The sequence below is a fragment of the Heptranchias perlo genome, chromosome 28 (assembly GCF_035084215.1).
Source record: "Heptranchias perlo isolate sHepPer1 chromosome 28, sHepPer1.hap1, whole genome shotgun sequence".
NCBI lineage: Eukaryota > Metazoa > Chordata > Chondrichthyes > Hexanchiformes > Hexanchidae > Heptranchias > Heptranchias perlo.
Genome location: NC_090352.1, coordinates 41,370,187 through 41,392,248, shown reverse-complemented (window position 1 = coordinate 41,392,248; position 22,062 = coordinate 41,370,187). Strand labels below are relative to the sequence as shown.

General features: G+C 43.7%; 1 protein-coding gene across 1 annotated transcript in view; it reads right to left on the bottom strand.

Annotated features, from left to right (window-relative positions):
* The window catches only part of LOC137299218 (integrin alpha-E-like), a 223,693-nt gene that overhangs the window by 163,578 nt on the left and 38,053 nt on the right, over positions 1–22,062 (bottom strand). Inside the window, exons 3-6 of the mRNA XM_067967881.1 lie at positions 19,626–19,729; positions 13,575–13,642; positions 12,232–12,346; positions 2,876–2,962 (exon numbers count right to left, since the gene is read on the bottom strand). Of these exons, the coding sequence (XP_067823982.1) occupies positions 2,876–2,962; positions 12,232–12,346; positions 13,575–13,642; positions 19,626–19,729 (374 nt within the window). The remainder of the gene's footprint in view (positions 1–2,875; positions 2,963–12,231; positions 12,347–13,574; positions 13,643–19,625; positions 19,730–22,062) is intronic.

Below are 22,062 nucleotides of genomic sequence, written 5' to 3'. Positions count from 1 at the left end.
CTCCTTCTCCCATAGTTCCTTCCCCTGCAGGAAGAACAGGAAACTATGGGCAATAAATGCAAACGTAACAACAACTTGCATTTATATCGTTGTCTTTAATGTAGTAAAACTTCCCACGGCGCTTCACAGTGTGACAATAGGTGATACAATTGGCCTCAGCATCCCTGAACTAAGGAGGGGGGAAACTGCGCATGGCTCCTGCTCCAGTGCCAGTGACGCTATCCCGCAGTCTGCATGCCGGGTGAGAACAGGATTGAGTCCAGTTGTGATGTCCTGTGCTGGTGAACTATCCACTCGCAGTCCAGGCTTACACATGAAGAATGGCCACTTGGGTCACCAGTGCCTGTGGAACTGTAATCTACATTTAGTGCAGAAAAGGTAGGAGTAGCTTATCAGAATGAAACTGGAGAAGGCAATATAATGTAAGTGTACGTATTAATACTAAGAAACTATTAAAATAATTTTATATATGATAACTATTTCTGTATCTACAAGCAGAAGAGAAGGTGGGCAGTTACAATCACATCAATTCATAGAACCATAGACTTTACAGCACAGAAGCAGACCATTCATCCTATCATGCCTGTTGCTGGTGCTCGCTCTGAAATTGGAACTGTCAACTAATTCCATTTCCCTCACCTTTTCTATTCTTCCTTTTCAAATACTTATCCAATTCCCTTTTAAATTATGTCACAGCCTCTGCCTCAGTAGCCATTTGTGGTGAAGGATTCCATGTTCTAATAATTCTGTGCGAGAACAACTTGCATTTATATAGCACCTTTAACACAGTAAAACATCCCAAGGTGCTTCACAGGAGCGTTTTCAATTAAGATGTGAAACCGAGCCAAAGAAAGAGAAGTTAGGGCAGGTGACCAAAAGCTTGGTCAAAGAGGTAGGTTTTAAGCAGCGACTTAAAGGAGGAGAGGTTGAGAGACAGAGAAGTTTAGGGAAGGAATTCCAAAGCTTAGGGCTTAGATGGCTGAAGGCGCGGCTGCCAATGGTGGGGCAAAGGAAGTGGGGAATGCACAAGAGGCCAGAATTGGAGGAACGCAGAGTTCTCGGAAGGTTGTAGAGCTGGAGGAAGTTACAGAGATAGGGAGGGGGCGAGACCATAGAGAGATTTGAAAACAAGGATGAGAATATTAAATTCGAGGTGTTCCCAGACCAGGAGCCAATGTAAGTCAGCGAGCACAGGGGTGATGGGTGATCGAGGCTGGGTGCGAGTTAGGATACAGGCAGCAGAGTTTCAGATGAACTCAAGTTTACAGAGGATGGATGATGGGAGGCCGGCCAGGAGAGCATTGTAATAGTCAAGTCTGGAGGTAACAAAGGCATGGATGAGGGTTTCAGCAGTAGATGAGCTGAGGCAGAGGTGGAGACAAGTGATGTTATGGAGGTGGAAGTTGGCGGTCTTGGTGACGGACCGGATATGTGGTCGGAAGCTCATCTCGGGGTCAAATAGGATGCCAAGGTTGCGAACGGTCTGCTTCAGACAGTGGCCAGGGAGAGGAATGAGTCGGTGGCTAGGGAACAGAGTTTGTGGCGGGGACCGAAGGCAACGGCTTCAGTCTTCCTAATATTTAGTTGGAGGAAATTTTTGCTCATCCAGTAGTGGATGTCGGACAAGCAGTGTGTCAAATCAGAGCCAGTGGAAGAGTTGAAGGAGGTGGTGGTGATGTAAAGCTGGGTGCCGTTAGTGTACATGTGGAACCTGATGTTGTGTTTTCGGATGATGTCGCCAAGGGGCAGCATGTAGATGAGAAATAGGAGGGGGCCCAGATGTAACCGTGCAGGAGCGGGAAGAGAAGCTATTGCAGGTGATTCTCTAGCTACGACTGGATAGGTAAGAATGAATGCAGGCGAGGGCAATCCCGCCCAACTTCCTTGATCTTTCAATGGTAACCCTGAGTTTCTGCTTCCTTGATCTTTCAATGATAATCCTGAGTCTCTGTCTCCTTGTTACTGATCCACATATCAAAGGAAACAATTTTTTGCTATTTATCATCTTAAAACCTGTCTTAATTTTGTAACTTTTTATTAGATCCACTCTTATCCTTTTCTGTTACAATCAAAAAGGCCCAATTTTTCAAACCTTTCTTCTTAATCTCATTCCTGGGATCATTCTAGTGAATCTTCACTGTAGCCTTTCCAAATTCCAGTATCCTTTCTATGATTGCCTGCCCAGAACTATGCAATATTCCAACTTTAGCCCAATCAATGTCTTGTACAAATTTAACATTATTTATATTCAATGCACTAGGAATAAAATCCCAATTCCTATTTACTTTTTATGGCCTTTTCTACCTGGACTCTCACCTTTAAAGATCTCTCAGCTCCTCCACTCTGAAAAGGGTTTTACCATGTAGGGTATATGCCCTTTCATTGTTCTCTTTCTCAAAATGTACATCATCACATTTATCTGCACTGAACTGCATTTGCCACCTGGCTGCCACATTGCTAACCTGCCAATGCCCTCCTGAAATTTCTTGCATTCCTCCTCAGTTTGCCATGTCTCCTGATTTGTATCATCAGCAAACTTCATCCTATGTCCAAAACATTTACAAAAATGGAAAACAAAAGAGGTCCTAGTTAAAGAATTCCTTTCCTATTTCCTATCCTCAGGATACGGCCAAGTTGAGCTTTAGGAAGGCAGTAGAGTTTTGCATCTGGACCTTGCACCTGATTAAGATGCGGGAATATTTGAGAAAGTATGATGATCATTGCTACTGACAGACTTGCTTGCAAATGCTATGAGGCGGATACCGATTTACGCCATGATCCCCACAACCTTGCATTCTATATCACTGCTTCAACTTTTTTTTAATGTAACAAAGCTAATTTTTGCAGATCTAAGAAAAAAACCTGATAATTTTACCTGACAGTTCTTCATCTTCTTCCAAGTCCTTGTTGTGGCCGTTATTCCCACTGTTGTTGTTGCTGTTATTCCCAACGCTAACTTCAGCTTTAACCAAGACACAAGAAATTCTTTCACTCAAGTCGACCAAATAAAACAATATATAAAATCAACATTAGAAGTCTGAATAACAACTCTCCCTGTCTCGGGGCTATTGGAGACAGTACAGTGACTCTCTCCCTGTCCCAGTGCTGTTGGGGACAATTCAGTTGCTCTCCTGGTTTCGGGCTGTTGGGGACAGTAGTGACTCTCTCCCTGTCCCATTGCTGTTGGGGACAGTAGTGACTCTCCCTGTCTCGGGGCTGTTGGGGACAGTACAGTGACTCTCCATGTCCCAGTGCTGTTGGGGACAGTACAGTGACTCTTCGTGTCTCGGGGCTGTTGGGGGCAGTACAGTGACTCTCGCCCTGAACTTGAACCCACAAATCCCACTGCTCTTCCAAATCACCCAGCTTCCCTCATTCAGAGTATATAATTATACTTCAAATTATAATTGTACCATCTCACATTTACTGACATTGAATTCCATCTGACTCCTTCTTACTCATTCTACCATCTTATCAATATCCCTTGCAGCTTCCTTTGGTTCTCAGAATTATTTACTACATCCCTTACCCATCTAGACCCATATCCAAATCATTGATGTACACAGTGAACAGAAGCAGCCCAGAACAGAACCCTATGGTACATCATTACTCACCTCCAATCACTCTGAGAAACTGTCATTAACTCCTAGTGTTTCCTCGCTTCTAATCAGATTTGACTCCAATTCTCTATCGTTCCCCTAATTCCATACCTTAATCTTCTCCATTGATCCCCTGTGTGGTGCCTTGTTAAAGACTTTCTACAGGAGGTTGCCCTGATGTGTAAATAGGACCGTGTTCCTCGCTATAATCTTTCAAAGTTCTCTAGATTCAGGAACTGTCCCTCTAGATTGGAAAATTGCACATGTCACTCCACTTTTTAAGAAAGGAGAGAGAGGGAAACCGGGGAATTATAGACCAGTTAGCCTAACATCTGTTGTGGGGAAAATGCTGGAGTCTATAATTAAGGATAGGGTGACTGAACACCTCGAGAATTTTCAGTTAATCAGAGAGAGCCAGCATGGATTTGTGAAAGGTAGGTCGTGCCTGACAAACCTGATTGAATTTTTTGAAGAGGTGACTAAAGTAGTGGACAGGGGAATGTCAATGGATGTTATTTATATGGACTTCCAGAAGGCATTTGATAAGGTCCCACATAAGAAACTGTTAGCTAAGATAGAAGCCCATGGAATCGAGGGAAAAGTACGGACTTGGTTAGGAAGTTGGCTGAGCGAAAGGCGACAGAGAGTAGGGATAATGGGAAGGTACTCACATTGGCAGGATGTGACAAGTGGAGTCCCGCAGGGATCTGTCTTGGGGCCTCAATTATTCACAATATTTATTAACGACTTAGATGAAGGCATAGAAAGTCTCATATCCAAGTTTGGCGAAGGAGAAAGCCTCCGAAAGCTTGTGATTTTCAAATAAAACAGTTGGACTATAACCTGGTGTTGTAAGATTCCTTGCATTTGTCAACCCCAGTCCATCACCGGCATCTCCACAAAGATTGGTGGCATTGTAAGCAGTGTAGATGAAAACATAAAATTACAACGTGATATTGATAGATTAGGTGAATGGGCTGAACTGTGGCAAATGGAATTCAATGTAGACAAATGTGAGGTCATCCACTTTGGATCAAAAAAGGATAGAACAGGATACTTTATAAATGGTAAAAAGTTAAAAACAGTGGATGTCCAAAGGGACTTAGGGGTTCAGGTACATAGATCATTGAAGTGTCATGAACAGGTGCAGAAAATAATCATAGAATCATAGAATCATAGAAGTTACAACATGGAAACAGGCCCTTCGGCCCAACATGTCCATGTCGCCCAGTTTATACCACTAAGCTAGTCCCAATTGCCTGCACTTGGCCCATATCCCTCGATACCCATCTTCCCCATGTAACTGTCCAAATGCTTTTTAAAAGAGAAAATTGTACCCGCCTCTACTACTGCCTCTGGCAGCTCGTTCCAGACACTCACCACCCTTTGAGTGAAAAAATTGCCCCTCTGGATCCTTTTGTATCTCTCCCCTCTCACCTTAAATCTGTGCCCCCTCGTTATAGACTCCCCTACCTTTGGGAAAAGATTTTGACTATCGACCTTATCTATGCCCCTCATTATTTTATAGACTTCTATAAGATCACCCCTTAACCTCCTACTCTCCAGGGAATAAAGTCCCAGTCTGTCTAACCTCTCCCTGTAAGTCAAACCATCAAGTCCCGGTAGCATCCTAGTAAATCTTTTCTGCACTCTTTCTAGTTTAATAATATCCTTTCTATAATAGGGTGACCAGAACTGTACACAGTACTCCAAGTGTGGCCTCACCAATGCCCTGTACAACTTCAACAAGACATCCCAACTCCTGCATTCAATGTTCTGACCAATGAAACCAAGCATGCTGAATGCCTTCTTCACCACCCTATCCACCTGTGACTCCACTTTCAAGGAGCTATGAATCTGTACTCCTAGATCTCTTTGTTCGATAACTCTCCCCAACGCCCTACCATTAACGGAGTAGGTCCTGGCCCGATTCGATCTACCAAAATGCATCACCTCACATTTATCTAAATTAAACTCCATCTGCCATTCATCGGCCCACTGGCCCAATTTATCAAGATCCCGTTGCAATCCTAGATAACCTTCTTCACTGTCCACAATGCCACCAATCTTGGTGTCATCTGCAAACTTACTAACCATGCCTCCTAAATTCTCATCCAAATCATTAATATAAATAACAAATAACAGCGGACCCAGCACCGATCCCTGAGGCACACCGCTGGACACGGGCATCCAGTTTGAAAAACAACCCTCGACAACCACCCTCTGTCTTCTGTCGTCAAGCCAATTTTGTATCCAATTGGCTACCTCACCTTGGATCCCATGAGATTTAACCTTATGTAACAACCTACCATGCGGTACCTTGTCAAATGCTTTGCTGAAGTCCATGTAGACCACGTCTACTGCACAGCCCTCATCTATCTTCTTGGTTACCCCTTCAAAAAACTCAATCAAATTCGTGAGACATGATTTTCCTCTCACAAAACCATGCTGACTGTTCCTAATTAGTCCCTGCCTCTCCAAATGCCTGTAGATCCTGTCCCTCAGAATACCCTCTAACAACTTACCCACTACAGATGTCAGGCTCACTGGTCTGTAGTTCCCAGGCTTTTCCCTGCCGCCCTTCTTAAACAAAGGCACAACAGAAGGCTAATGGAATGTTGGCCTTTATATCTGGAGGACTGGAGTAGAAGGGGGCAGAAGTTATGCTGCAGCTATACAAAACCCTGGTTAGACCGCACCTGGAGTACCGTGAGCAGTTCTGGGCACCGCACCATCGGAAGGACATATTGGCCTTGGAGGGAGTGCAGCGTAGGTTTAATAGAATGGTACCCGGACTTCAAGGGCTAAGTTACGAGGAGAGATTACACAAATTGGAGTTGTATTCTGGAGAGTTTCGAAGGTTAAGGGGTGATCTGATCGAAGTTTATAAGATATTAAGGGGAACAGATAGGGTGGATAGAGAGAAACTATTTCCGCTGGTTGGGGATTTTAGGAGTAGGGGGCACAGTCTAAAAATTAGAGCCAGACCTTTCAGGAGTGAGATTAGAAAACATTTCTACACACAAAGGGTGGTAGAAGTTTGGAACTCTCTTCCGCAAAAGGCAATTGATACTAGCTCAATTGCTAAATTTAAATGTGAGATAGATAGCTTTTTGGCAACCAAAGGCATTAAGGGATATGGGCCAAAGGCAGGTATATGGAGTTAGATCACAGATTAGCCATGATCTTATCAAATGGCGGAGCAGGCACGAGGGGCTGAATGGCCTACTCCTGTTCCTATGTTCCTAAGTCTATCATTATCCTCCTCACTGTGTACTACACTTCCAAGTTTTATGTCATCGGAAAATTTTGAAATTGTGCCCTGTACATCCAAGTCCAAGTCATTAATACGTGTCAAGGAAAGCAGTGGTCCCAGTACTGACCCCTGGGGAACACCACTGTACGCCTCCCTCCAGTACAAAAAACAACCGTTCATCACTGCTCTGTTTCCTATTACTTAACCAATTTCGTATCAATGTTGCCACTGCCCAATTTTATTGACAAGCCTATTATGCAGCACTTTATCAAATGCCCTTTGGAAGACCATATACACAACATCAACTGCATTGCCCTCATCAGCCCTCTCTGTTACCTCATCAAAAAACTCAATGAGGTTAGTCAAACACGATTTGCCTTTAACAAATCCGTGCAGGCTTTCCCTTATTAATCCACACTTGTCCAAGTGACTATTAATTTTGTCCCGGATTATTGTTTCTAAAAGCTTCCCCACCACCAAGATTAAACTGACTGGCCTGTAGTTGCTGGGTTCATCTTTACATCCTTTTTCAAACAACGATGTAACATTTGCAATTCTCCAGTCCTCCAGCACCACACCTGTGTCTAAGTAGGATTTGGAAGATTGTGGCCAGTACTTCTGCAATTTCCACCATTACTTCCTTCAGCAACCTAGGATGCATTCCATCCGGAACAGGTGACTTTTCTATTTTAAGTACAGCCAGCCTTTCCAGTATCTTCTCTTTATCCATTTTTATCCCGTACAGTATCTCAACTACCTCCTCTTTTACTATGGCTTTGGCCGTATCTTCTTCCTTGGTAAAGACAGATGCAAAGTACTCAATTTAGTACCTTGGCCATGCCCTCTGCCTCCATGCGTAGGTTTCCTTTTTGGTCCCTAATCGGTCCCAATCCTCCTCTTACTACACATTTACTATTTATATGCCTATGGAAGACTTTTGGATTCCCTATTATGTTAGCTGCCAGTATATTCACATACTCTCTCTTTGCCCCTCTTATTTCCTTTTTTACTTTCCCTCTGAACTTTCTATATTCAGCCTGGTTCTCACTTGTATTAACAACCTGATATCTGTCATATGCCCCCTTTTTCTGCTTCATCTTGCTCTCTATCTCTTTCGTCATCCAGGGAGGTCCAGCTTTGGTTGTCCTACCTTTCCCCCTTATGGGAATGTATCTAGACTGTACACGAACCATCTCTTCTTTAAAAGCCACCCAATGTTCAATTACACCCTGCCAATCTTTGAACCCAATTTACTCGGGCCCAATCCGTTCTCAACCCACTGAAATTGGCCCTACTCCAATTAAGTATTTTTACTCTAAATTGCTCTGCGTCCTTTTCCATAGTTAATCCAAATCTTATGATACTACGATCATTGTTCTCTAAATGTTCCACCACGGACACTTGCTCCATTTGACCCACCTCATTCCCCAGAACCAGATTCAGCAATGCCTCCTTCCTTGTTGGGCCAGAAACATACTGGTCAAGAAAGTTCTCCTGAACAGACTTAGAAATTCCTCCTCCTCTTTGCCATTTATACTATTACTATCCCAGTCTATATTAGGGTAGTTGAAGGCCCCCATTATCATTAGTCTATGGTTCATAGAATCATAGAAAATTTATGATCCTTATGCTATCTTTCTCTCCAGATCCTTTGTGCCCCTTGTTTCTCCTTTCCAATACTACACCCTGGTGCCCATCCCCCTGCCAAATTAGTTTAAATCCCCCCTCCTCCCACAACTAACCTGATAGAGTTTTTTGATGAGGTAACAGAGAGGGTAGATGAAGACAATGCAGTTGATGTGGTGTATATGGATTTTCAAAAGGCGTTTGATAAAGTGGCACATGGTAGGCTTATCATCAAGATTGCGGCCCATGGAATAAAGGGGGCAGTAGCAACATGAACACAGAATTGGCTAAGTGTCAGGAAACAGAGAGTAGCGGTGAGCGGTTGTTTATCGGACTGGAGGGAGGTATGCAGTGGTCGGTGCTGGGACCACTGCTTTTCTTGATATATATAAATGACTTGGACTTGGGTGTACAGGGCACAATTTCAAAATTTGCAGCTGACTCGAAACTTGGATGGGTAGTGAACGGTGAGGAGGATAGTGATAGACTTCAAGAGGATATAGACAGGCTGGTGGCATGGGCAGACGCGTGGCAGATGAAATTTAACGCAGAAAAATGCAAAGTGATACATTTCGGTAAGAAGAATGAGGAGAGGCAATATAAACTAAACGGCACAATTCTAAAAGGGGACAGGAACAGAGAGATCTGGGGGTATATGTGCACAAATCATTGAAGGTGGCAGGGCAGGTTGAGAAAGCGGTTAAAAAAGCATACGGGATCCAAGGCTTTATAAATAGAGGCATAGAGTACAAAAGTAAGGAAGTCATGATGAACCTTTATAAAACACTGGTTCGGCCACAACTGGAGTATTGTGTCCAGTTCTGGGCACCACACTTTAGGAAAGATGTGAAGGCCTTAGAGAGGTTGCAGAAGAGATTTACTAGAATGATTCCAGGGATGAGGGACTTTAGGAACATAGGAACAGGAGTAGGCCATTCAGCCCCTCGTGCCTGCTCCGCCATTTGATAAGATCATGGCTAATCTGTGATCTAACTCCATATACCTGCCTTTGGCCCATATCCCTTAATACCTTTGGTTGACAAAAAGCTATCTATCTCACATTTAAATTTAGCAATTGAGCTCGTATCAATTGTCGTTTGTGGAAGAGAGTTCTAAACTTCTACCACCCTTTGTGTGTAGAAATGTTTTCTAATCTCGCTCCTGAAAGGTCTGGCTCTAATTTTTAGACTGTGCCCCCTACTCCTAAAATCCCCAACCAGCGGAAATAGTTTCTCTCTATCCACCCTATCTGTTCCCCTTAATATCTTATAAACTTCGATCAGATCACCCCTTAACCTTCGAAACTCTCCAGAATACAACCCCAATTTGTGTAATCTCTCCTCGTAACTTAGCCCTTGAAGTCCGGGTATCATTCTAGTAAACCTACGCTGCACTCCCTCCAAGGCCAATATGTCCTTCCGAAGGTGCGGTGCCCAGTTACATGGATAGACTGGAGAAGCTGGGGTTGTTCTCCTTGGAACAGAGAAAGTTGCAAGGAGATTTGATGGAGGTATTCAAAATCATGAAGGGTCTAAACAGAGTAGATAGAGAGAAACTGTTCCCATTGGCGGAAGGGTCAAGAACCAGAGGGCATAGATTTAAGGTAATTGGGAAAAGAACCAAAGGTGACATGAGGAAAAACTTTTTTACACAGCCAGTGGTTCGGATCTGGAATGCACTGCTCGAGGGGTTGGTGGTTGGAGGCAGATTCAATCATGGCCTTCAAAAGGGAACTGGATAAGTACTTGAAAGTAAAAAATTTGCAGGGCTACAGGGATAGGGTGGGGGCGTGGGACTAGCTGGATTACTCTTGCATAGAGCTGGCGCAGACTCGATGGGCCAAATGGTTTCCTTCCGTGCTGTAACCTTTCTATGATTCCAGCTCTCCATCTTTATTTCTAATGCATTGCATAGTCATGTATAAACACTGGGTCCGAGCTCCCGATCGAGGGAATGTGTAAATGGTTCAGTACCTGTGCTCCCGATCGAGGGAGTGTGTAAGTGGTTCAGTACTTGCGCTCCCGATCAAGGGCGTGTGTAAATGGTTCAGTACCTGCGCTCCCGATCGAGGGAGTGTGTAAATGGTTCAGTACCTGCGCTCCCGATCAAGGGCGTGTGTAAATGGTTCAGTACCTGCACTCCCGATCGAGGGAGTGTGTAAGTGGTTCAGTACCTGCGCTCCCGATCGAGGGAGTGTGTAAGTGGTTCAGTACCTGCGCTCCCGATCGAGGGCGTGTGTAAATGGTTCAGTACCTGCGCTCCCGATCGAGGGCGTGTGTAAATGGTTCAGTACCTGCGCTCCCGATCGAGGTAGTGTGTAAGTGGTTCAGTACCTGCGCTCCCGATCAAGGGCGTGTGTAAATGGTTCAGTACCTGCGCTCCCGATCGAGGGAGTGTGTGAGTGGTTCAGTACCTGCACTCCCGATTGAGGGCGTGTGTAAGTGGTTCAGTACCTGCACTCCCGATCAAGGGCATGTGTAAATGGTTCAGTGCCTGCACTCCCGATTGAGGGCGTGTGTAAATGGTTCAGTACCTGCGCTCCCGATCAAGGGCGTGTGTAAATGGTTCAGTACCTGCGCTCCCGATCGAGGGAGTGTGTAAATGGTTCAGTACCTGCGCTCCCGATCAAGGGCGTGTGTAAATGGTTCAGTGCCTGCGCTCCCGATCAAGGGCGTGTGTAAATGGTTCAGTACCTGCGCTCCCGATCAAGGGCGTGTGTAAATGGTTCAGTGCTTGCGCTCCCGATCAAGGGCGTGTGTAAATGGTTCAGTACCTGCGCTCCCGATCAAGGGCGTGTGTAAATGGTTCAGTGCCTGCGCTCCCGATCAAGGGCGTGTGTAAATGGTTCAGTACCTGCGCTCCCGATCAAGGGCGTGTGTAAATGGTTCAGTGCCTGCGCTCCCGATCAAGGGCGTGTGTAAATGGTTCAGTGCCTGCACTCCCGATTGAGGGCGTGTGTAAATGGTTCAGTACCTGCGCTCCCGATCAAGGGCGTGTGTAAATGGTTCAGTACCTGCACTCCCGATCAAGGGCGTGTGTAAATGGTTCAGTACCTGCGCTCCCGATCAAGGGCGTGTGTAAATGGTTCAGTACCTGCGCTCCCGATCGAGGGAGTGTGTAAATGGTTCAGTACCTGCGCTCCCGATCGAGGGAGTGTGTAAATGGTTCAGTACCTGCACTCCCGATCAAGGGCGTGTGTAAATGGTTCAGTACCTGATATCCTGATCAAGCAAATGTGTAAGTGGTTCCGTATTACTCTGATGTTTCTTCTCTCCCCTGATCCATCCATACAATCAATGGCAAGGCTGAAAATGCTGACTCTCCAACACAAGGCCCTGTAACACTCTTCCTGTCACAGAGTCATTGGGGCACTTCAGTGACACTATCTCTTTCTCAGTGCCTGTGGAAGTTCTACATGGCTTCCGTGACATCAAGAACCCACACATTCCCAACCACCTTGCAATTGGCCTAGAACTAGAAATGTCTGTTCAGTCCAAGAGTCCAATTCATCCAGAAATCATGTCGAATTCTCCAAATGTGGTCTCCAACTCACTCTTTAATCTCCCAAGGGAAAACTCCACGTAACCACTTCTGACCCCCAAAACAATCAAGCAAAACTTCAGATTATCCATCCATCCCCATTCATGGTTTTTCAGAAGTCAACTAATAGTCAAAAGAGTCCAAGACCACTTGAGTATAATCATTAATCAATGTACAAAAGAGATAGGAACTGAACTGATTTATACACACCCAATGGAGCAGGTTCAAAAGAATATTTTTCTTGCAGTTCTGAAGATAGGAACGTGCAGATTCCATTCAAATCTTCACTATTCTTTTTAGGTCGTTTCCAGTGTTGCTGACACACCTGTAACATTATTAAAGTTATTAGCTCTCATAGTCATTGGTTCTAAAGCCACAGTAAAGTCTATATTACAAAGTTCTACAGCAAGTAGGAACTTATTGCTATTGCCATAATGTAATGAGTGCTGTCAGCTAAAAATCTGAGGCCCCATAAGAATGAGGCTGAGGAGCAGTAATAGAAAATATAAATACTAAATATTTATATTTATTTTACCTGGCTTCCAATAACTGCTTACAATGGCCATGACTAGTTAATTTCAATGAACTTTTGCCACCATCTTGAAAGGGAACACATTGGACCCTCAGAAAGATAAGATGCAGCAGAAAAGTATTAGAAACACAAAACACATCATGACACAACCCAAATCCCAATGTACATTTATAGATGAGGACTGAACACCAGCACAGAACTGAACAATACACTCTGTCCAACTTAACTTTTTAAACTTAAAAACGCTGCACTGATACGTCGAGTGAGCTACCGTTCTAGTCATTATGTGCAGCAACGCTATAAACGCATTCATGAAGATTTGTTTTGGTCGGTATTTCTAGCGAAATCATAAACTTTTACAATGTGTTTATGATGTCATTACAAATACTGAGCAGAGAAATCTTCAGGAAGACATTTATGACATTTATGAAGCAATTGCGCCCTAGTGTTTGAATACTTGTCCAGGTCAGAGTAGAAAGGTGATTCCGTTTTCTACAACAATATGAGGCACCACAGAGTGATCAGCACTTGTCTGGTCTCCCAAGACTTTGAGTTCCTGATCTGTGCTGTGTCCTTTTCATAGAATCATAGAAATTTACAGCACAGAAGGAGGCCATTCGACCCATCGTGTCTGTGCCAGCCGAAAAAGAGCTATCCAGCCTAAGGTGGTGTCTTTTATACAGACACCACCTTGCAAAGGAGGGCGGAAGATTACCAGAGAGCTGTGACATCATCAGCCTTGCACACCTTCTCACAGTCACTTAAGTGCCATGGCAGAGCCCTGACAGCAAAGTTCTTCCTGCCTGAACCCTCGGATACAAGCACGGGGCCTGGGGAGAGCAGAACAGGTAAGTGGGGGTAGAGTTAAAAAGTAACATACTCTCATGAAAAAGGTTCATACAATCCTTGTTCTCGTCTCTTATGTGTAACGATCACTTAATTGGTCAGTGCTGGGATTTGATCTTATCAACATAGAAATGTAAGTTTAATTTTAAAAAGAACATAGAACATGAATCATTACCAAGAATTCTGAGTGTAATAAGTTGACAGCCATGGTGAACCCAGATCTAATACGTGATTTCGCAGCTTCTGAAAAACACAAAACAAGAGACTGTCATTTCACACAATAAACATGCACAAAAGAGACAAACATTTTTCTATTCTTTCCTACTTTTCTACTATTGTTCAGTTTATTTTGTTGTTGCCCTGTGGGTGGCGGAGAGGGTCCAGGGGCTGAGTGGCCGGGTCCTGCTCCTACTTCTTGTGTTCTTTAGATTTGAGGTTAGAATCAGATCAGCCATGATCTTATTGAATGGCGGAGCAGGCTCGAGGGGCCGATTGGCCTGCTCCTGCTCCCATTTCTTATGTTCTTATCTTGAAGTCTGTCGCTTGCTGCTAAAACCAGAAGACAAGTGCACATGGCTCAATGTTGAGTACTTGAGTATCCATTTCCTCCTTATTCTAAAGCACTCTGAGACTTCTTCTGCATGCAAGTTGTTGTTGAGACTTACTGACTGACTTCGGAAACCTAAGCACTTGATGTCAGAGTGCATTGAACACCGTCAGATTTTGGTGTAGACAGTTGTCTGCATTAATGCAGTCCTTACTAACCATAGAAACAAAGAACATAGAAACTTAGGAAACCAGTCCAAAAGCAGCCTAGCATCTGGCATCATTCAGCTGCTAATGTCTGGACTCAACCTGCCCTGGGCTTTATAACTCCAAGAAGATGGGCACTTTTTAAAGTTGCAGTTTTTGCCAAAAAAAAATACCTTGAGTAAAAGGCAGCCCTCAAACCTCAAGACCAATCGTCTGACATCTAGGGCAGTCTGTCAGATTGGTGACAGGGGCCAAGGTCACGGCCCAAAGCTTCTTAGAGGTATTTGATAGGCATCAGCAGCTGAATGATACCAGGTGCCATGCTGCTTTTAGACCATGAGACCATAAGAGATAGGAGCAGGAGTAGGCCATTCAGCCCCTCGACCCTGCTCTGCCATTTAATGAGATCATGGCTGATCTGATTTTTACCTCAACTCTACTTTCCTGACTTTTCCCCATATCCTTTGACTCCCTTGCTGATCAAAAATTTGTCTAACTCAGCCTTGAATGTATTCAATGACTCAGCCTCCACAGCTTTTTGGGGTAAAGAATTCCAAAGATTCACGACCCTCTGGGAGAAGAAATTCCTCCTTATTTCCGTCTTAAACGGGCGACCTTTTATTGTGAGACTATGCCCTCCAATCTACAAGGACACCCAGGTCTCGTTGCACCTCCCCTTTTCCCAATCTATTACCATTCAGATAATAATCTGCCTTTCTGTTTTTACAACCACACTGGATAACCTCACATTTATCCACGTTATACTGCATCTGCCATGTTCTTGCCCACTCACCCAACTTGTCGAAATCACATTAGAGCCTCTTTGCATCCTCCTCACAGCTCACATTCCACCCCAGCTTTGTGTTGTCTGCAAACTTGGAAATGTTACATTCAGTTCCCTCATCCAAATCATTGATATATATTGTGAATAGCTGGGGCCCAAGCACTGATCCCTGCGGTACCCCACTAGTCACTGCATGCCACCCAGAAAAAGACCCGTTTATTCCTACTCTCTATTTCCTGTCTGTCAACCAATTCTCTATCCATGCCAGTATATTCCCCCCAATCCCATGTGCTTTAATTTTGCACACTAACCTCTTGTGTGGGACCTTATCAAAAGCCTTCTGAAAATCCAAGTATACCACATATACTGGTTCTCCCCTATCTATTCTACTCGTTACATCCTCAAAAAACTCCAGTAGATTTGTTAAGCATGATTTTCCTTTCATAAACCCATGCTGACTTTGTCCAATCCTGTTAATGCCCTCCAAGTGTTCTGTTATCACATCTTTTATAATAGACTCCAGCATTTTCCACACTATTGATGTTAGGCTAACTGGTCTGTAATTCCCTGTTTTTTCTTTCCCTCCTTTTTTAAATAGTGGGGTTACATTTGCCACCCTCCAATCTGTAGGTACCGTTCCAGAGTCCATAGAATTTTGGAAGATGATCACCAATGCATCCACTATTTCCAGGGCCACTTCCTTTAGTACTCTGGGATGTAGATTATCAGGCCCTAGGGATTTGTCAGCCTTTAACCCCATTAATTTCCCAAGCACTATTTTTTTTTACTAATACTGGTTTCCTTCAGTTCCTCCCTCTCAATAGACCCTTGGGTCCCTAACATTTCTGACAGGTTATTTGTGTCCTACTTTGTGAAGACAGAACCAAAGTATGTGGTTAATTGTTCTGCCATTTCTTTGTTCCCCATTATAAGTTCCCCCATTTCTGACTGTAAGGGACCTACATTTGTCTTCACTAATCTTTTTCTCTTGACATATTTATAGAAGCTTTTACAGTCAGTCAGTTTTTATGTTCCCAGTTAGTTTACTCTCATACTCTATTTTTCCCCTCTTAATCAATCTCTTTGTCCTCCTTTGCTGAATTCTGAACTGCTCTCAATGCTCAGGCTTGCCGCTTTTTCTGGCAATTTTATATGTCTCCTCTTTGGATCTAATACTATCACTAATTTCTTTTGTAAGCCACGGTTGAGCCACCTTTCCTGTTTTATTTTTGCGCCAGACAGGAATGAATAATTGTTGTAATTCCTGCACACGTTCTTTAAATATTAGCCATTGCCTATCCACCGTCATCCCTTTTAGTAAAGTTCCCCAATCTATCATAGCCAACTCGCACCTCATACTTTCATAATTTCCTTTATTTAGATTCAGGACCCTAGTTTCGGAATCAACTACTTCATTCTCCACCTTAATGAGAAATTCTATCATGTTATGGTCGCTCTTCCCTAAGGGACCCCGCACAACAAGATTGTTAATTAATCCTTTCTCATTGCACAACACCCAGTCTAGGATTGCCTGTTCTCTAGTTGATTCCTCAACATATTGGTCTAGAAAACCATCACGTACACACTCCAGGAATTCCTCCCCCACAGTATTATTGCTAATTTGGTTTGACCAATCTATATGTAGATTAAAGTCACCCATGATTATAGTTGGACCCTTCTTGCATGCGTCTCTAATTTCCTGTTTAATGCCCTCCCCTACATCTCCACTACTGTTTGGGGGCCTGTAGACAACCCCCACCAACGTTTTCTGCCCCTTGGTGTTTCTTAGCTCCACCCATACAGATTCCATATCGTGATTTTCCGAGCCAATATCCTTCCTCACTATTGCATTGATTTCCTCCTTTACTAACAACGCTACCCCACATCCTTTCCCTTTATGCCTGTCCTTCCTGAATACCCCTGGATGTTCAGTTCCCATCCTTGGTCACCCTGCTGCCATGTCTCAATCGCAACTATATCATAACTGTTAATATCTATCTGCGCTGTTAATTCATCTAACTTATTGCGAATGCTCCGCATATTAAGACACAATGCCTTTAGACTTGTCTTTTTAAGATTGCTAGTCATCTTAGTTGTATTTTGCACTATGGCCCTATTTGTTTTTCGCCCTTGTTTTCTCTTATTGCTTCTTCCCTTTCTGTCTTTTGTTTCTATCCTTGTTTCCCCCTCCTCTGTCTCCCTGCTCAGGTTCCCATCCCCCTGCCATTCTAGTTTAAACCTTCCCCAACAGCACTAGCAAAGGACTTCGGTTCCGGTCCTGCTCGGGTGTAACCCGTCCCGCTTGTACAAGTCCCACCTTCCCCAGAACCGGTCCCAATGTCCTAGGAATCTAAATCCCTCCCTCCTATACCATCCCTGCAGCCACGCATTCATCTGGTCTATTCTCCTGTTCCTATACTCACTAACACGTGGCACTGGTAGTAATCCTGAGATCACTACCTTTGAAGTCCTGCTTTTTAATTTATCTCCTCACTCCTTAAATTCACCTTGCAGGGCCTCATCCCTTTTTTTAACCTATGTCATTGGTATCGATATGGACCACAACTACTGGCTGTTCACCCTCCCCCTCCAGAATGCCCTGCAGCCTCTCCATGACATCCTTGACCCTAGCACCAGGGAGGCAACATACCATGGTGGAGTCATGTTTGCGGCTGCAGAAACTCCTATCTGTTCCCCTTACAATTGAATCTCCTATCAATATAGCCCTGCCACTTTTATTCCTCCCCTCCTGTACAGCAGAGCCACCCGTGGTGCCACAAATTTGGCTCTTGCTGCTTTCCCCTGATAAGCCATCTCCCCCAACATTATCATGGCTGCCCGCCTTTGAATTGTTGCTGTTGTTAATTCAACCCTCAGGGATCCGTGCACTGCCTCCTGACACCTCCTCCTATCCCGGTGGTCACCCACTTCCCTTCCTCACTAACTCTGCCTGCGGGATGACCACATCTGAGAATTCGTATTCCTACATATTATGGGAGTGTACGCCTCCTTCTCCTTAAACTCAGAAACGCTAGCTGAAGCACAAACAGTTGGAGACACTTCCAGCATGTGTGGTCATCATAGACCACACATCATGGGCTTCAGCCGTTCCCCCACAATTAAGCTAAACTGTTTTCTCTTGAAAGTTTCATGAAATCAAATGTAACAATCCAATAATTTAACTCTTGGAATTTAAATTTAGGCCAACTAAATGTTAGCTTGGCTCAGTGGTAGCACTCACTCCTTTGAGTCAAAAAGGTATGGGTTCAAGCCCCACTCCAGTACTTGAGCACACAATCCAGGCTGACACTTCAGTGCAGTACGGAGGGAGGGTTGCATTGTCAGAGATGAAGTTGTTCGGATAAGGTTTTGAGCCAAGGCCATATCTGCCTAGTCAGGTGGACGAAAAATATCCCATGGTAGTGTTCAAAGACAAGCAGAGGAGTTCTCGCAGTGCCCTGGCCAAGATTTATCCCACAACCTACAGCACCAACTGTTCATCTGTTACATTGCTGTTTGTGAGACCTTGCTATGTGTAAATTGGATGCCACGTTTGCCCACATAACACTAAGTATACTTCAAAATAATTAATCATCTGTGAAGCGCTGTGAGGGGACATGATAAGGCGCTATATAAATGCAAGTACTTCCTTTCTTTCTTTTCTAACTGCACCTCAAGGCTGAACTCTACACTTATCGTGCAGAGTGCGTTCCACTGCGCAAGACACTCTCAAATTGCCTGTCTGATCTGGATGAGCCAAAGTTTCCTCTATCTGAATGTTGGCAAGACTAAGGTGATTCGTTTTGGCTTCCATCAGCACTTCCGTATCTCTAGCCTCAGTCCCATCAATCACCCTGGCTACCACCTCAAGCTGAGTCAGGAAATGTGTAACTTTGGCGTTCTGCTCAACCCTGAACTCAGCTTCTTCCACTACATCCACTTTATTACCAAAGCTGCTTTCTTCCATCTCTGCAACATTGCTACCTCTGTCCTATCTCTCCATTTCTGCTGACAAAACCTTAGTCGGTGGCTTCATCACTTCCAAGCTTGACTTTCCAATGCCCTTCTATCTGGCCTCCCAGTGCCCTTCCAGCTGGCCTCCCAGTGCCCTTCCCGCTGGCCTCCCAGTGCCCTTCCCTCAGGCCTCCCAATGCTACCATCACCCCAAGCTCCAATGACTCCCCTTGTCCTTATGTGTTGATTTCAAAATTCTTGTCTTGTTTTCAAATTTCTCCACAGCGTTACCTTCTCCACTTTCATGATTTCGTCCTGCCCTGCATCCCTGCAGGAAACCTCCGATCCTCTAAAACAGGACTTCTCTTAATCTATCACTGGTAGCGGCTCATTCAGCCAGTACACTCCTGCCCTCTGGAATTCTCTACCCAGTTTCCTCTGCCTGGTAGCTTCTCTCCCTGCTATTAACTGTGCTTTTAGTTTCTCATTCTAGCCTCTCCATTTTCCTCCCCTGTCCCCATTCTCAGCATACACCATTTCCTTCCTTATTGTAAACACTCTGAGAAATCTTCCAGTACATGAGGAGCACTATATTAATTCAAGTTGTTGTTGTACTCTTGTTTGAGACTCACAAAGGCCTTCCAACATTAATAAGCTTTTAAAACCATTCCAAAATCTCTAAACACAAGTTTTAATAACAGTAAACTGTAAACTTGTTGCCCTGATAGGGATTACCTGTGAGTTTGATAGGTTCACACAGTTTTGTTTCTAGGTCACACTTCTGTATTCTCCCGTAGTGTCTGTTGTCATCGGTATACAGAGGGGAGCTGACCAAAATCCTAATAATAAAAACACAAATATGTAAATAAGATGCCAAGTTTCAGGATGCCCTGGGTAAAACAAACTACAATTATTCCCTCATACTATGCCAGTGATTATTTTACACATTGGAGCTCCCAAATGACAATCTTCATATTCTGCACCCATGGTGTTCCATTCTACATAAGAAATGATTGCATGAATTGCCCTCTTTAAAGATCAACTACTGTCTACAAGGTTAGACTGCAAAATACTGATATCTATTAGGAGAAACTACAAGACACTATCATCTGTGAGGAGGGCTGCAAGACACTGCTGTCTATGAAGAGCGAAGGGGAGATACTGATGTCTTGAAATACTTTCCTGATATACCCGAGAGGGCAGGAAAAACTTCTTCATACAGAGAGTTGCGAGGCTGTGGAATTCACTTCCAGGGTTAGTGGTTGAGGCAGAAACTATGTCAACATTCAAGATTAGATAGATGGATGAAGGAAAAGGGGAACAGGGTGGGTAAACGTGATTAGACGATTTGCTCGTGTGAAGGGTAAACACTGACACAGACTGGGTGGGCCGAATGGCCTATTTCCTTGTTGTAACTTCTATATATTCTATGTAGATTCATTTAGTGTAGAAATAAATGTACAGTAGAACAGTAAACAAAATGTATACACAATGGAAGGTAATGCACTAGAAAAAATGCAAAAGAAAATTGGGATCACTTATCATTCACTTAAAGTTTCCAGTCAATGTAATGCCATTTTCTAAAAAGTGAACCAAATATAAAGATACATCTCAAAGGCACCTGCTTGTAAGTTGAAATAAACTATTATAACTGTACACAGATCACTGATTAGGCCATATTTGAGGTATTGTGTATAAGCTTGGGAACATTGCCTTCAAAAGTACATTGCTACACTGGAGGTGGTTTAGAGAAGAGCAACGAGGCCCGAAAGTGTGACCCGAGGACTTATACCTCTAGGTTATATTTTCATTGGTGAGGGGGACTGATGCAGCTTTTAAGTTGTTTAGATATGTAGATGTAGCTGTAGACAGGTTGGAGTGTCTGTATAAAAATAGAGGGCATGGGTCCAAATGTAGCAAACCTCAAACAAGATGAGAGGTAAGAAAGAATGTTTTTTCCACACATAGGAGCAGATATATGGAACAGATTCTCAATGAAAGCAGCTGATACTTTGGCAATTATTTCTTTCAAAATAACAAGTGGATAAATATTTGTATGGGAATGGGATTGACGGGATTGGTCAAATCAGAGAAGATCACATGATGTGATGGCTCCTATCCTACTGGGGCAATGGAGGGAGCTGGCTGGGGTCAAATAGTAAAGATGTGGGAATGGATGATTACCTTTCAGGATCAGCGAGTATCGATACCGATCCTTCCCTTTAATTACATAGAATGTACAGCACAGAAACAGACCATTCGGCCCAACAGGTCCATGCGGCGTGTTTTATAACCCTATCAGCATATCCTTCCATTCCTTTCTCCCTCATCTGTTTATCTAGTTTCCCCTTAAATGCATCCATGCTAGTAGCGTCAACTACTCTTTGTGGGAGCGAGTTCCATATTCTAACCACTCTCTGGGGAAAGAAGTTTCTCCTGAATTCCCTATTGGATTTATTAGTGACTATCTTATATTTATGGCCCCTAGTTTTGGACTCCCCCACAAGTGGAAACATCTTCTCTACATCTATCCTATCAAACCCTTTCATAATCGTAAAGACCTCTATCAGGTCACTCCTCAATCTTCTCTTTTCCAAGGAAAGAGCCCCAGCCTGTTCCATCTTTCCCGATAGGTCTATCCTCCCAGTTCTGGTATCACCCTAGTAAATCTTTGTTGCACCTTCTCCAGTGCCTTTATATCCTTTTTATAATATGGAGACCTGAACTGTGCATAATACTCCAGTGTGGTCTAACCAAGGTTCCAGACAAGTTTAACATAACTTCTCTGCTTTTCAATTCTATCCCTCTAGAAATGAACCCCAGGGTTTGATTTGCTTTTTTTACGGCCTTATTAACCTGCATCGCTACTTTAATAATTTGTGTATCTGTACCCCCAGATCCCTCTGCACCTCTACCCCATTTAGGCTGTTATTATTCAAGCAGTATGTGGCCCCTTTATTCTTCCTCCCAAAATATAATACCTCACACTTATCTATATTGAAATTCATTTGTCATTTACAAGCCCATTCTGCAAGTTTATTAATGTCTTCCTGTATTTTGTCACAGTCCTCCTCGGAATTAACTATGCCCCCCAATTTGGTGTCGTCCGCAAATTTTGAAATTGTACTTCTGATTCCCGAGTCCAAATTGTTTATATAAATGGTGAACAACA